The sequence below is a fragment of the Hylaeus anthracinus genome, unplaced genomic scaffold (genome assembly GCF_026225885.1).
Source record: "Hylaeus anthracinus isolate JK02 unplaced genomic scaffold, UHH_iyHylAnth1.0_haploid 3, whole genome shotgun sequence".
Lineage (NCBI taxonomy): Eukaryota > Metazoa > Arthropoda > Insecta > Hymenoptera > Colletidae > Hylaeus > Hylaeus anthracinus.
In genome coordinates, this window is record NW_026535284.1 from 14,531,225 (window position 1) to 14,548,540 (window position 17,316).

Consider the following 17,316-nt stretch of genomic DNA (forward strand, 5'->3'; position numbering starts at 1 on the left):
TGTAAGCATAGGTTGCCTAATTCAAGGGACACATTTTTCTGTACGTAAAGGAATTCTGGCTGATTTTGGATTTTGGTATCAGGAGCATATGATACGCGAAGAGGTGGCACGATTGCGCCTACGGGCACGCAACCGGCCCGACATATCTGTAAGTATAGGTTGCCTAATTCAAGGGACACATTTTCGGTCGAAGAGGTGGCACAATTCTTTATTTTGTCTCGGAAAATGGAGAGGAAATTGAAGGGAAATTGAAGAGAAATGTGTCAGTCAGTGTTACAGTCAATGGGCGATAGCAGTGGGGAAAGGCCCGAATTGAAATTTTGGACGGTTTGCCGAAGTACTCTAAGGGTTTAGATATGGTCGTATATAATAAGGAACGCAATAGAAGTTTAAAATGAAAAGAGTTTATTTATCATCGATCAAAAACTATACACCTTAAGTATATAAATGAATACATAAATGTAAACACATGCTGGAGATACAAATCTGGCGAAATAGTTCCGATACTTTCGGAAGGCTGATAAAATGTTAAAAGTATCATAGTACACCCCAAATGTATTTTTTTTATACAGTCTTAACCACCTCCGAATCGAATTACTCGAAAGCTCAAGCGTCCTATCGTGTGTGTATTTTTCGCTTTATTTATAAATATGGAGATTATCGAAACGCGTTTCGTAAGACAAAGGCATTTTGTCGTTTGGTAATAATTAAAACTAAATGTAAATGCTTCCCTCCCACGTTACTTCTATACGACCTACACGTCTTTTTTTTACATTCTTTCCTTCCGTTTTTCCTCAACTTCGCATCGAACTTAAATGATCTCCACCGACACGTAATAGTTAAAAATATTTGATTTTTGTTGTTGTTGTTTCGTTTGAAAATCCATTGTAATGCGTGTGCGTGCACAGATACGTTTGTTACGTCCGTATTTCGTTTTGTTACATTTGCAAATCAGCGGAGAATAGACCTAATATCACTGATCACAGTGTTTTCATCACAATTACGTTATTACTTTGAATGTAGAAATACAGTTTTGTAACGTTACGCGATGTTAAACAAGCAGATACGAATACTTACTTCGTCTCTTGATAAAAACCTACCGAACATGTTTCGTTTCTGTTCTCAACGCCTATTAACAAACACATCGAGAGAACGAGCTTCTTAATGGGTAACATTAACGTGCCTGAAAGAACTTTCTACGCGAGAAAACATGAAATTAATACGCTCACTTATATTCCTTTTTATTTAATACTTATTGCGTCATGAAGTTCATCTTAAAACGGACTTGAAAGCAGTCGCCTTTATTCGTGGCGTAACTAACTCCTCGAAATTCCGGGTCATCAACTTGCAACAAACAGAAAACAATACATTTCCTATCGAATCGTTTCAAGTATTGTTTCACGTTTAATCATGTTGCAAGGGGGCAACAGTTTGGACGAACGCTTTTTTAACAGAACTGAGTTCATTATACAATAGACACGAATAACCAAATATTTCTAAACTTCTGATTAACTGTTCAAATAAAACATTGTTATCAAATTATTTGTCGTGGTATACTCCCTTATCCATGCTGCATTCAAGATGAACAATACCGATTGCCTCCTGACTACAAATCAAGACAGACATAACCCCTTCGTTTACTGTCCTCGACACTTCTGCAAAGCAACCAAGAGTTCAAACAAAGAAGGTTATCCTAATGAGGACTGTGTCTAATAACCCGACATGGTATACCACGACACATATGAATAAAACGTACGACGAATAAAAGATAAACAATTTTCTATCCTCAATTCGTTCAATGTACTACTTGCAACTCGAATTATAAACCGAAATTGTATCTAAAAAATTGCTCGTCTTATTCATGGCCTCCTCTCCTTAATTAAATAATGTCAACGCGCCAAGGAAATAAGCATTTCGGTCAAGAACACCGATAACCTTAATCCTCGTAATTCGCTGCAATCATTCGTCGATTCGCTACTGTATCGTATCATCTAAATTGTAAATACACAGGTTGATTTCTGACGTTCAAAGTGGACGAGATATACTTTAGTGCCATCGTCTGACAATAAGCTCAATTATGACGAGAACGTGCGTCTGGTTATTAATCGCGTATATGCGTGTGCATACTCTCGCATTATACAAGCGTACACAATAAATTACAGATTCCTTGTTTAAACGTACTAGGCCTGGGTAAAACAGTATTTCGAATGTTACGTTGGGAATACGTATCGGGAAGTCTACTTTCCGATAAATCGATAGAAAATGCTGATTCGATGAGATTTCATTTCGAGATGACGCATGATTTATTTCGATGTGCGAAAAATTAAGTAAAATACATTTCTTGAGATATGCATGATTCGATAGTGTTCGAAGTACTATTTTACCGAGCAGCTAGAGTGACTCGAAAGATTCTAGCACGCATTTTCATTTAGAACACAGAATCATGGAAAAAATTGAATATTGGAACACAATTGTATCGATTTCTTTTCAAATGTAGTTATTAATAAATAAACGAAATTACGACAAATATAAATTTTCCTTTTGTAACGGCGTACGTAGTAATCAATATAATTAAGCAATAAATAAAGTGTATACATAACGATTCATATGGATATGTTTTCTTTTTGAAAATTTCCCTTTGATAAATTTCACAACTGTTCATTCGTGATGTGAGATCTTTATTTTTTTTTTTGACGTTCATACAAGAGAGAGAGAGAGAGAGAGAGAGAGAGAGAGAGAGAGAGAGAGAGAGAGAGAGCGATTTAACAATTTTATGAATGCTATGAAATCTTATTTATAATCATTGTAATTAAGAATGTCTGTACGGTCACAATTGTGAGAAAAATCATTAAAATTTGTTGTTTCAACGAAAATGAAATTTTCACAAAAGAAAGAAAAATAGTAGTACGTAATACGAAAATTTAGAAAGGATAAGGTATAATTCTAGTAATTGAAACAATCACGATTTGTTGTGCATATTTTAGATGGATTCGAAAATTTCAATCGAAGAATTTTAATTTCTAAACACAACGAAATACATTCGCGAATATGAAAAGTAAATCTACCGGAATTATTAGGGCAATTTACCTTAAAGAAAAGAATAAATAAAGTGTTCTCTATCCGTGTGTATTTTGAACACGGTAGAATGGAAATTAGCATAATCCTACAACACGTTAATTGGTTGGAAATACACGCGACGAACAATAGGATAAAAGTACTGGTTCAACACATTAAAAGTACGATGAAAAGTATGTTACAATGACAAGTTAATGTAGACCAGCTTGTAGACCAGTGTGTAAATGAGTAACCATACTTGAAAACGCTGATTGAAAAAATATTATTTTTATACATTACCTTGGAAAATTTAAAGAACCCTGTGACATCTCTCAAAAATTGAGACAAGTATAAAAAAATGATTATAGTTTTAACGAAGCTTTTGTAATTGTATCTCTTGAGCTATCTCAAGGCTTTTCACAATTCCTGTTAATGAATACTGGGCGGCTTATATTACTGTACACACGAAATAGTGGTACGCAAATGTTTGCCAAGAGATAGGTAATCTCACAGCACTAACGAACATTTATTACATAAAATGAAAATTCTTCAGTCCTGATTAATGGTTCATTTCCTTTCCTTTTCTTTTGTTTTCATATTAGTATAACTTAAGTCGATAGAAGTATCTTATTCGCCTACATTTGGAAAATTAATCGCATCGGATACGTACGCAAAAAAGTATGTATCATTTCATGTTCTTCTTTTTTTCATTTTTTTTTTTATAAAACACAAAACGCACTAAAAATTTGTCCGTATAGATCCTGAACGTATAACTAAATTTCCGTCTTGTTATCTTAAAGAACCACACAGTTACACATAAACTTAGTCCTGTATTGTATGCTTCTACGGTAAAAGCACCATTCAAAAACATGTACAGAATTAGTTGCTTTTCGTTTGTAATTGCACAATCATTTGCAGATCGACAATGGTCTTCTCCAACATTTCAAGCCAAGAGACGTTTGTTAACGAACATCGTAACTGATTCGTGCAATTGTTAGCAGTCACGGTATCGATCAAACTCGGCGATATTGTACTGATACTCGTTGGAACGTTTTCAGCTTCGATGTTACTCTTGTGTCTTGATATGGTTTTATCGTCTCCAGAATCAGAGGAGGTCATGTCGTTCACTTCTGGTTTGTCTTTCTCTTCGACGTCTATGTCGGAAACAGTTTTTTGATCGTTAAGTTCTGTGATTGGTAGATGCAATTCCTTATCAGCTGTCTCACCGTCTTCATTGACATTAAACTTACGTTTCTTCGATGGATTCTCCGTTTCCTGTTGACTGGATTCTTTCACTTTAATGGATCTGGTTCGAGATAACAGCGTCTCTAGAGCTGGTAGCAAGCTAGACGGTGGTTTCAGTCTTGTACTGCTGCTATAGACGAGAGCCAGCGCTCTTAAGTCTCCTGTTAATCTATGAGCAGACGCTTGAATATCAACCGCTTCGACCATCGCCACCATTGAACTAACCAGGTTATCGATAAGTAAACAAGTCTGTTCGGTCAACACGTGGTTAGCAAGTTTGGGAAAGAAAGTCTTAAGAAAGGCGTGAATCGCGGGAACTCCTAACGATGACCTTTCATCTAATAACACAGCGTCTACGTAGTCCACTGTGTAGGAAGAGCATAAAAGTGACGCAATATGTTTTCTGTCTATGTGTGTAGCAGCATGAACGTCTAACCATAGTCTAGGGAACAACGCTAAGTGTAATGGAACACCTGCAATTTAATACGTTCGTTACAAAATATATTAAAAATCATCAACTGTAAGGGGGTATTCTCATTTGACGAGTCAAAAAGATCTACGTTCCTTAAAATTTAATCTTTTGAAAATGTGTTACTGCGATACTATATTCGAATGCAAAGAAGTAATGAAGTTACAACGATTTGAATAGAGCGACGCACCGCTGGAATGGTTCGTGAATGTGAAAAACAGGTTTATATGAACTTTTGTAGCCGAAGAGAGTTCTCCTTATGAGACTGGAATAGTAGACCAACGATTTGCGTTTCAGCCTATAACATTTTAAATATGAATTTTGAACCGAAAAAAAGGAATACCCCCTTAAATGGCAAACGGTATTTACCTTCAAAACCTAACATAGCGCTCAAGTTGACTAACGAGTCCATCATGCAATCATTATTGATCGCTAATCTGCACATTACGTCGATGAGTTCGTGATACGGTAAATAAAACTCAAGCAAAGCGCTGTCGTATTCCGGATCCACTCCTTTCGACGCTTCTAACTGAGAATGCGGCACGGCCATTTGAACCATCGGCCGAGCAGGTCGAGTAGGCATCTTCCCGGAAGGAGTAGATCTTCTTGGAAGGTATGAACCAGGTGGGACAGCGGCGTGAGGTTCTTGGAGAGCTGCATGGCAGTGTGAGAGCAAAGGTGCTAAAATTAATATAGCTTCAGCAGGAACAAGCATGACGAGCTCTTTCAAAAGATCTATAGCAAGATTTCGCATATCCGGAGGATTGTACGTATTCAATAACGTTGCTAATTTTCGAAGAATGTCCGGCCATTCTTTGCAATTGGCCAATATATTTCTCGCATCAGGTCCTTCTCTGGCAGTTCTGATGCACCGTACTAGTTCCACAATAATTGCTATTAATTCAGCTAGGTCTCCAGCAACGTGGCACGCCGTGGCTTCATGATACATGATATGTAACATATGAAATGCTTCCAAAGCCATACTTAATCCTCCGTTATACACAACGTACAGACGATCATCATCTGATTCAATAAGGATTCTGTAAAGTATTGTATGATTGTATGTCTAATCCCTTAAATATCGTCAACAACAAGAATAGAATTTTTATTAAATGTTATACCGGAACGCAGAGATGAGGGTAGCCCAACATGACCGTCCGTCTAATCCTTGTAAATAAGAAGATAATGTTCCTCTCCTAAATGACGCGACCTCCGATTCTTCTTGCTCCGTTTGATCAGAGTGTCTTGCAACTAATAACTGCATCAGTTTAAAAAGTTCGTCAACAGCCTATAAAAAAAATAGAGAGCTGTATACCAATTTAAAGAAATATGATAATCAATATAATAAAATATAAATCTTACAGTCGAATACTGAGTAGGATGAGGTGTAATGTTTTTGAATGCCCATTGAATATTTTGGTGTGCAGCTAACTGTCGTGTAAAAGTGCGCGATTGTTGACAGCAAAGTCGTAACAAACCATAATAAGCAGGTAACATTACTCTGTTAAATAACACCACGTCCTGGTCCTCGTGGTCGGCTCTAGAAAAGCGTATACAATTGAAAAGAACAATTACTACAGGCGCGTTAAAAGAGACGACACTTACAGTATATAGTTAAATGCGATATTTTTAGTAATGTGCGGATTATGAAGTATTAGAGCAACGTTTTCTGGACAGTCTGAGCAAACGTGGTACCAGAACAATAGTACAGCTTGCTTATTGTGATGAACTGGAATGCTAGGCTCAGAAAGTTTCGGGTGAAATAATGTCCATAAATCATTTAAATATTGTCCAAACTGAAAAGAAATATTTTTTTTTTATAATAATTCAATGACGTCTAAGCACATCATCGTGTACCTACCATTAATTTTTCCGTTTTGGAAACAACGCAATATGTGAGTAATGCAAAATAGGCAGTGAGTTTCATTGTACCATGAGTCTGTATATCGATGTAATGTCTTGCGGGTTGCAATAATCGTAGAAGTGCCGTGTATATTTGATGCAAGATTAAAGTAGCTTCTGGAGATAGTTGGAGTTCTCTAGACGTATTGCATCCCAAACCTAATCTGTGAGCACTGCGATAACCCTGTCTGAAATGGGTAGAGGGTACCAGAGAGACGAGAAGAAAAGCAGCAGCAGATCGAACTCTTTGATTCGAATGTTCCAACAGGAAATGTTGCAACCACGTGTCCAAGCCTTGTAACACCCAAGCGTGCGCGAGCTTGCTCCTTGTTACAGCTAAAGCTAGCCATTCCAATGCCCCGTGCGGTGCGACTCTAGCCGCTTCCCACACTCTGCCTAATATCAGCTGGGTCATACAAGGCAGTCCACTTGGTCCTGAGCTTTCCGTTAACAATGTTAGAAGTTTGAAAAATGGTTGGCACACGTCTGTATGTTTCGTTATAGCTTGGAATATCATTGTCACAATATGTATGGCTAATCTATCGTTCCAACGACATAAAGATTGAATTAAATTTCGCGTCTGATTGAGATTAATGACGTCTCGTGTTTGCTGATATAAGAAGGGAAATCCTTTGCCTCCTGCTACGGCGCTAAGATCAGCTGGAGACAATGCCAATCTGTGGTCAGGTCCCCTGCTACGTTCAACCAAGGTTGCTATCAGTGTGATCATCTTATCTAAAGATGCAGGTCTCAGTTTCTCCGTTGGCATGGCAACGATCTCTTCCTCTTCCTCTTCTTCGCTAACCGAGTCAACAAATTCATGCGTCTTGTGCCCGAGATAAAAGTTCACCATGGTCGATATGGCTTGCACTCTTATCAGAAACAGAGTCTCTTCCTCGCCCATTTTGCTAAATTCATATAAAAAACTGAAGTACTCGGTGAGATGTTTCAAATGTTGTTTCGCATGTTCCATGAGGGACAACAGCATCCTCACGAATCTTGTTACGCATGACCGTGTACCCACGGTATTTATATCGTTCTCCTCGTCGCAAAGAAGATACAGAGGTGCTTGAGTAGCGCGCAATCGTTGTATGACGTGAATGCACAACCTTTGAAACATCTGCCTTACCATTTGATTAGGGCACTTGACTAGAATTTGAATCGGCCACCACGAATCCCCAGCCATTCTTTCGAGGAATCTAGCGCATGCACCAGCCGAACTGTTAAACTGTTTCGTTAACAGTTCCACCCATTGTACCATAGTTGGCTTTTCCTTTGCATGGATGAAGGTTTCCATAAAGAACGACGTTGAAAGATCAGCTGACATTTCTGTTATATCAGGTTGCACGGAAAGCAACGTTTGCGGTATGTAGCCACATATCTGCCACATAAATGTGAAATACGTGTGCTCGAATATATTTTTATCTTGTAAGAAGTGCATGTTATCTTGCCATATCCAATCTTCGAGTTCTTTGTTCAACTCTAAAGGTGGTAGTTTGTTAGTGTTCTTTTGAACCAACGAAGAGGGTTGCCGTCCGTTTGGACTGGACACGGTGGCTTCTTCCTCTTTAGCTTGATCGCCAGAATCTGCGCACCATTCGTAGAAAAGCATATAAGCAGAATTAGTTTTCTCGAAACTGAAATCCATGAATTTGTCTGTAACTGAATCGTAAGTTTTACTTGTCATTTCGCCACCGAAACATTCTGCTGCTATTTGATTCGGATCGAACGGTTTAACCTCGGCGTCGTTAAACAAAAACCATTTATCTTTATTAGGAGACGTGCGATCTCTAATGAAACTATAATAGTGTCCACCGTCGGCTGTTCCAGTATGAACCGTTACGCCTATTAAATCGTATTGATAATATTCCTTTTCTTCTTCGTCGGCGTCGTTATCCACCCCTGGTTGACAGTCACCTTCGGTTTTCTTCTTCTCCGATGCTTTCTTCTCCTCTTGATAATGTTGAGGCATAAGTTTCTTCTCGACGTATCCAGACATGTCCAATCTCAGCGGAAAACTAAAATGTGTATTCACTTTCTCCTTTAACATGGTTCCCATATTGAAAGTGTAACGCATTGTATTAAAGCACAATATATGCGGTAGCTTCTTAAAACACGCTCTCTTCTCAGCTCTGGCTTTCTTACCGCACTGTGAACACGTGTACATGTTGTCTCCTTCGAGGGTGTCTTTCACTGTAACTTCATCTAAACTTTCATAAAGATTTCTCATGTCTGCTACCTGACAGCGTACCGTATAAAATTCTTCGAGTGTCCTACTTACGTGTTCGCAATCCAAGGATACGACATTATTAGATATCACACCGCAAAACAGCGTTTTCACCAAGTTCTTCAAATCGGTCGTCATTTCCTCCAGTTTTGATACGAGGTCTATAAAGAACTCGGCCATATCCTTTTGTTCTCCCGTGTTGAGTGGCTCGTGGTTCATAGTATACACCCGACAGAAGCTTCGAGGATTGTAAGCTTTTCTTTCAGACTCCAAAAGATAGGCGAACATTCTCTGCAGTTCTCTCAACGTGAGCTGGTGTTTGTTTGCTCTGTTACAATCGGCACCTAATATCGAGATACGGGCTTGTGGCATCATGTACAGATGTTGCATGCAGCTGGCCATGTAACAAGTTGCGCCTAAATTCGTCAGGCCTACGTATCCGCAATCGGAACGTCCGTCTTCGTGTGGCCAGTAATCCCATGGATACGGGGAATGAGGTCCAGGTTTGTGCTGGGCCAACAATTTCTCGTGAAGAATTCTGTAATTGTCAGGAGCAGATTTCACAAGTTCCACCAAAAGATCGAAAGCTGCCGACCTGGAGACTTGGCTTTTACATTTTGGAACATGTTTCGATCGAGGATTTGGCAACGCAAATAGGAAGTCGAATACTTCGTGCAATAAGTTTTGTCCGATTTTTCCCTGTTTACATGGTGGATTGTGCGTCATGATGTTACAAGTAAGATTCAATAATCCCACTAAGCAGTCGTCTTCGATAGTGTTGTGACGCGTCTCGAGATGTTCTCTATTTAAAACAGAGTCGATCACTCTTATTGCCAAAGCTTCGATATCTATTGTCGAATTGGAGTCATCCGAACCTTCCTTGATAGCTTCTTCTGGGAGAGAATCGACTAATCGACAAACGAGCCAAAAGTAATCTCTGCAAGCAGGTCCGTATGGTTCTTTCCCGTCGTCGAGTACCGAATGCAGGTGTAGCGGCAAGTCGGGTTTTCGATGAGAAGGCTGCATTGCCTCCGCGATCACAAGGTGCTCTAATAACGTGTTTAGCATTGGTACGATCAAATTGGGAATATCAGAATTGTCATCGTCGGATCCTGTAGTACCCAAACATAATCTATATAGTGCTGTACAAACCTCTCTTCTCACTGCTGGTTCAGGATCTTCTAGAACCAGTCTTCGTAACCATGTCTTACCAAACGGCTCTGACGACAAGAACAGATACTGTCTAACAGTTTCGTCGCTGTGTACCCAACAAACTAGTAGAGCCATAGTGTAATGTATAACTTGCGATCTTCCGAACAGTCCTGTCTTGTAATGATTCGGATCTCTGGGCAAGGATGCTTCGTTTAATATACTCGTTATTCGAGACATGACAGCGTCGACGTTCATCATCGAAAGCATCGCTTCGCTCAATTTAGGTACGAGCAATTTGTCCGCTTTACTACGTTTCTTTTCTTCTTTAACAACGCCCAAATGACACAGTTGCTTCAACAGACTAGCGAGACAGTCCTGCTGCCACTCGCTACCGTCTCCTTGTTCTAAACATCCAGACATAAAAATATCGAACAAATGACGCAGGCCACCGTGCTGAACGAACAACGCAGACCAAGCAACATCCTTTTCCTTGTCGTCGTGATTATCGTCTGCATCCCCGCCACCCTCGTGGGCAGCTGTAGAGGATGTAGAGTTCACGGTAGAAGGCTGACTCGTAGTACTACGTCTACTCAAAGATTCTACGATATATAAAGAATACATCAATTTTTGAGGACTAGCAGGATCTAACAATTCTTGCAGAGTGGTCTCTCCCAACTTCTGGAAACCTCTTAGTAAAGTTGGACTAGTCGGTAGCAACGTTAATGTGTCCCAAACTCTCCTTGAAAGTACTTGAGCTTTCGTATGAGGAATCTCCTGTCCTCCTTTAACAACCGTTTTCATGGCGCTCAGAGTCCTCATCAACGTAAACAACTGTTCAAAGTATTGCGGTCGCAATAACAATAACGTTGGTAAAGATTCTCGAGGAGGAGGTGGTAAAAGGGACGGCGAGTCCATGTCTCGTTTGTTACATCTACCTGTACCGTTACCCCGACCAGCGCCAGGTGAAATGAACACTAGTTGACCATCTTTAAAACCCATCTCTTGCAATGTTTTCTCGTCGAAATCGATAGTTAGCTCCTGACCCTGCGTAATCATTCTAATCGGGCCATCTGTAAGTAGGGATCCTAATACCGATCCATTATTCTGGCTCGAACTCGTAGTGGATAAAGACTTTTCTTGATTATTCTGTGTATCATCCCACCATTTAGCAACTTCTGCTCTTAGATCGGCGACATAATCGGTGCTGAGAAGGGTGAAGCTCGTTTTTTCAGGGATTCCAGCAGGCTGTACAAATATTCTTAATTGTTGTCCCTTTTCAGAAGTGTTCATGGCTACGTGACTGCCGGCGCCTCTGCCTTCCAATACCCAGCGACGCAAATGATACGCGTACCGTTTTCGAAACGCTTCCAGGTGCGTTCTTAGCAATAACAAAGCTCTTTGTATGCAACGTAAACTAGCTTCTTCGTTCGTTTCTAAATCACCGCTAGCCGCGGCAAGATGGGTCATGCACTGCGAAACAAATTCTGCTTCTTGAGTCAGCTGCCTGGACATGTAATATCCATTTAAATATTGTATAGCCGCCATACTAACGTCTGTACTTTTAGCTTTCAACGCGATTCTCCATAGGAAATCCATACCAACCGAATCCACGTCTCTTAAAGGTCTATCCAAATGCGCAGCGGCCAAACGAGCCAAGTTGCACAGTTGTTGGAAAAGACTAAGGCCAATCATGCTGATAGTTTCGGGTGGTAGGCTTGGCAATTTGCGCATGCATAAATGTTTAAGTGTGTCCATTCCGAGAGCGTGCTGTTCCGTTGACTTTGCTTGACTGAGCAACCAACTGAAGAGCTCGTCAGCGCATGTTGGATCTTGCGACAAACACTGCCACAATATATCTACTTGCTCTAGGCTCAAGCGAAAACAGTCGGGTGAACCCAGAGGTGAAAATATCGATGATAAAAACTGCAATCTAACTTGTATTTCCGTTTGATGGGAATACAAACTGTTTTTTGGACCTGTACTGGTATACGTCTTTAGGTTATTGAAAAAATGTTTCATCATTCCACGTTCGCGATCCGCCCATGTCGTTATCGTGTGAGCGTCCATTGCGCCGAACTGTTGGAAACTGGCGAGTAATTTAGGCAATAGCCTCAGAGACACAACCACGGAACGGTTGGTCGCGAGATTCTCCAAGCAACCTTCTATGAACTTCATGGGTATCAATCGATCAACATTGAAGCAAAGAAGGTTGCATAACGCCTTCTCAGCTTCCAAAGCTAGACCTTCTCCTAAATGACCAATTTTATCGTCTTGCAGCAAGTCCCACAACAATGTACTTCCAGGTTTACACACGGTATCCAAGTTGAATTGGGAACTGACGCGCGTAACTGTTTGGCGAACGCTCCTCACTTGTGGAGGACGACAAACAGATCGTCTGATCGTCATCGTCGGATGGGAATGATGAGGATGATAAGCTTGCATTTGTATAGCTGTTAAATGGCGTGCCGCTAATTGAGCTAATTCTTCTTCGCAACCACTCTCCTCTCCATCGAAGTCTGCCATATTCTTCTCACTTTTATTCGATATTCTACTACTATAAGATCCTTCCTCGTCTGAAAGCATTTCGTCTAAACCTGAAGGTAAAAACGTCGGTCCTGTCGCGTGTACTAAACCAGCGAGTTCAGATATAACAGCGCCGGGTCCATCCGCCGCTGCGAGAACGCCAACTACGTCGCTATCGTCTTCGTCGTGCGAAGTGTCCGCAGAGTCTGGAGCTCGATCCACGTTGTGCCCTACTAACGACATGTACTTATTTTTATTAGCTCTTCTCAGCAGTGCTGCTGTTGTTGGAACTTGTTGATCGCTTGGATCTAAAGCCATCGCCTGCTGTTTCACCCGATCCAGCGCATCGACATCTTTCGGCTCGTCTAAAGACGCTAGTCCACTCGCATCCAAAGTATTGTTCAAAACGTCTTCCGTTCTATTCTTCATATCCAATATTAAATCCTTTGCTTTCATACCACTTTCTTGATTAACAATGTCTTCGAATGTTTTATTCGCGGTAACTAAAGAACGTTTTTGTGGTTTTTTCCGTTTCCTCAACACTTTCCTCTTCTTCTTTTCGATCGCGACCGCTTCTTCCGCGTTGGATTTCTCTGTATCAGCCTCCGCATCCGAACCACTTTGTTTTTCCTTTATGTCGTCTTGTATGGCGCACGTTGAATCCTTCATCTGTTCAGGATTACATTCAGATTTCTCTAATGCGGAACCTTCCGCTTCGTTCAAGTTCGTTTGAACGACTGCGGTACCCACGCTTTTTGCTTTGAAAGGACCTATGAATATTTATATATTTATTCCTTAATTTATATAGATTCACAGACAAGGAAACCAACGTTTCCGTATACAACATACCTTCTCCATCGCTGCTATCGCCTCTCGCCTGTTTCCTCGGCGAAGGTCCTTCGGATGGAGCAGGACTAGGTTCTTCTTCGTCTTCGTCTGGACTGCTTCCATCCATTCCACTAGGATCGCTAGTACTGCTACCGCCAACACCACTAGCGCCTCTTAAAATTTCTCTATTTTTTATAGTTAAACCTCTTGGATAACCCGAACCACCTGCTGTCCAAATAAATTTGATCAAAGCAGATGCCAGGAATAAACTTTGTTCCGTGTGGTCTTTTGGCTCTAATTTGCCTAACAAGGAGTATAAATGTAAAACTGGAGTCGGAGCCAAATGTTTTACTAAAGGTGCCAACAAATCATATACTGGGCGTCCGCAGTGCTTCAACTGCGCAGCTTGCCACATGGTGTCCATGTCCGAGGACGCGATTCTACCTTCCATTGCTAAGAAACTTAATACAATGTGACTCTGTTTAATAACTTCTACATGCAAATTTGGTCCAAATATATGAGCTATTATATTATTTTCGGTTAACCAAGCGGCCAACGCGTGGCCTACTTGTTCCACTTCAGCGACAGTTTCGCTATTGCAGAGTTCATTGAATGCAGTGATATGAGCATTTATCTGAGCTATTCCTGCTAGTCTCATAGTTAAAGTTGTACTAGTAAAATATTTAAATGCTAAATCCAATCCATCGCGATCGAAACTTGGCAGAACGGCATCGATGGGATCCTTCACGGCGCTCCACATGAAATCTACATTTAAAACATAACAAATTTACAATAAAATAAAATAAAATCGCGAGAAATGATCTGCGTTTTACTTGCGAAATTTACCTGCCATTGTTCTGACTGCGGGTGTGCGCAATTCTTTGTCCCCTAAGCGGCACATGTATTTCATAACACGACTGCGCAAAGGTATAAAAAGCTGAATAACACTACCATAATTCAACCAAAGTTTCAAGTTACAAATCACTGCAACCATGGAGTGTGCAAGACTAACGGGCAAAGTGTTCTCCATATCGAAACAAGCCGACATTAAATTGAAGCCACCTTGATGGCAAAATATGGAAACTGCTCTAATCAAAGGAGCTGGTACTTCTGGATCGTGGGGCTCGCAATATCCTCCTTCATCCTTTAAAAACAACGAAAAATAATGCAGAATGTTCTATTGAAACAAACATAATATTTATGCATAATAAGAACATTACTTTTATCGGAGCTAAAGGATTGATTGCACCACCATGCTTCATCGCGATATAGAGAGGAAAATTTAATAAAAATATCTTTGAAAGAAGGTGGAATAATTTTTCTCTATCCTGCTGAGACCAATTCTGTTTTGCTTGCATCTCTATTTGCGCAAAATCGGAGTCGTCGACCTTTCCTTCATCTGTTTTTTCCTCTTCTTCTTTCTCATTTTTGGGCGGTGCTTTCCCAACGTTAGTTTGTTGCCCATTTTGTTGTATTATTTGTAATTGTTGTAGTGTGCATAACACAACGCTTTGCGTCAGTCGTATGAATCGGTCAAAATTTTTTATTTCTCGATAACAGCACATACATTGCCTAAAATGATAAAGACAAAAACAGTTCTTTCAAGATAAAATTAAAGAACTGTTGTTCAAGGCCTGTATAAGTTCATAAATTTATATTTTACATATAGGAGAAAATGAAAATGAAATCAGACCTTTGCACCCATTGATTAACATAATGCAGCGTTATGTCCACATCGGAAATACAAAGAGTGGCCAATCCATCTTGTTCCTTCGATGATCTTTCATCATCTAAATGCAAATTACAAATTAGACACAGAGAAAGACATTTGAAAATAAAACGATAAATATTTCACAATCCACTACAAACTACTTTAATATGTCGTACAATTTCGATATTAATTACGACTTCCGATAATACATTAAATTAAGTACAGCTTTGTTACAGCATTCAAATATTACAGTACGTATTCGTGCATCGGTTAATAAAAAGCCTTGAAGACCAACATAAGCGTTAAGGTTATACGTTGTAACGCTATTCTGGAAACACCGCGGCTGAAAAAATCACGCGTAGCTACGAATTCGATATTATTTTATGCAATATGTCATCCTTGGCTCGCTCGCATTGAATAGTTAGTTGACGTCGCGAAAGTAAAAGTTCGCAACATGCAACAGAGTATAATAGGTTAACACGAAAGATATTGTATATATTTTGCTTACAGGAAAGCAGAAGGTCGTGAAAGTCAACACACACATCGCACATGGTTTCCTCTCTTTAGCCCCTGAAAGGCTTTTAATCACGTCAAGTTCATCACTCAACTTCACCACCATCCATCCCAAAAGTTGGTAATATTATTAAACATTTGTATTCTTGATTATCCTCAACAGTTGATTAATTCGTTAGTCACCATATTGCTTTTTTATGCAGCTGCGTTCACTCGCCGCTTACTTCAGATGAGCAACGGCGGAATATCTTTTTATTTCGCAAAATTCTTTCGCATCCGCACGACACGATATTACAACAACGAACGAATTTAACGCGATCACGATCTGCGATTACGATCGTTCGAATAATATTCTAATAATGTTTAATCTACTGTTTATCAATATGAATGTCATTATGACAGAAGACAGCTGATCGCCGCCATATTTTATCGAATTAATCTGATGTTTTAAATATTCTTCCGAGGTTTTAAACAGTAATTGCAGTATGAACAAACAAACTATTTGGTTAATATAAAAAAAATAGGGTAAATGGATAATTTTACAATGGTCATTTATAAATCATACATGTTCGTCGGTTTTTATAAGTATTGTAATATCGAATATTTGTCGTTTAAAATTTATGTAGCATATAATTAATAAAAGAAACAATATTGTATCATTTATAAAAAGTACATAGTCTGGTTTCGATTTATATTATTGGAAATCATTTATATGAGTTCATAAATTTTATGAAAAATCATGTTATCTGTATGATTATTATTAATATGATTAAAATATAAATAAATATTATTGTACGAGGCCAAAGACAAGTCATTTCTCGCTCAACAAAAATAATTACTCAAACTTATGAACTTATAAAGTTTAAGCTGTAATATCAAGGATTTAAAAATTTCACTTCGTTCACTTAACATTTATTTCGCTTTACTTCATTTTACTAATTAAGTATAGCTAACGAATTCAAATACTTATTTCGTGATGAACAATTAGTTTAAATAGATCTGTAAAAATAGATCCGTAATGTTTTTTCGATGGTCAATTTATAACCTCGTAGATTTTCCATGTGATTTCTAATTCCTAAAATATTCGGAAACTTCCAAATTGAATTTAATGTTAAATCATATGAATATTTATATTTATAATATGTTGTAATGGTAATAACAATATCGTTATTGTTGCATGCAACAATGTGTATTTCGATACATGTATACGGTCCTGGTGAGAGTAGAATCCCAGTGCTAGTAGCGCCAGTTGTCCAGAACTATGATAAACAAACTTAATCTTGAAGGAAGCACAACATCTTGTGAGATTTCATAGAAGAGTAAGTTACGTGTGAAGTTATTGACGCGTGTGACGGATTAAAGAGTTTCGATAAGTGCCATATCAAAAAGCGTAAATATAAGCAAACAATCAAAATGGGTAGCACGGATAAAGCCGTGATCACGGGATTTATATGCAGACTTTGTAGTAAGATGAACCGTTTCGTGATCCATATATACGGCGAAGAGGGTGAAAGAATGAAACTCGCCGAAAAAATAAACGCTTATCTTCCAATTACGGTAAAATCATTTCTCTACATTTTTACACCTTAATATTTTCCTAGTTTCTAAAATTCTCAATTACATTTCCATTTGTTACATCAGTCACTGTGCACAACTGGTTAAGATTTCATCTTATCCAACTTACATTTGTCG

General features: G+C 39.2%; 1 protein-coding gene across 1 annotated transcript; it reads right to left on the reverse strand.

Annotated features, from left to right (window-relative positions):
* Positions 1–384: 384 nt before the first annotated feature.
* Positions 385–15,829, reverse strand: LOC128893989 (ubiquitin carboxyl-terminal hydrolase 34). The gene is made up of 12 exons (XM_054155345.1): positions 15,620–15,829; positions 15,094–15,190; positions 14,621–14,972; positions 14,247–14,544; positions 13,422–14,165; positions 6,630–13,342; positions 6,374–6,564; positions 6,131–6,308; positions 5,890–6,056; positions 5,138–5,808; positions 4,305–4,772; positions 385–4,208 (listed from the first exon to the last, which is right to left on the reverse strand). Exons 1-12 carry the CDS (start codon positions 15,660–15,662, stop codon positions 3,934–3,936), a joined length of 10,197 nt encoding a protein of 3,398 aa, XP_054011320.1. The 5' UTR covers positions 15,663–15,829; the 3' UTR covers positions 385–3,933.
* Positions 15,830–17,316: the final 1,487 nt, after the last annotated feature.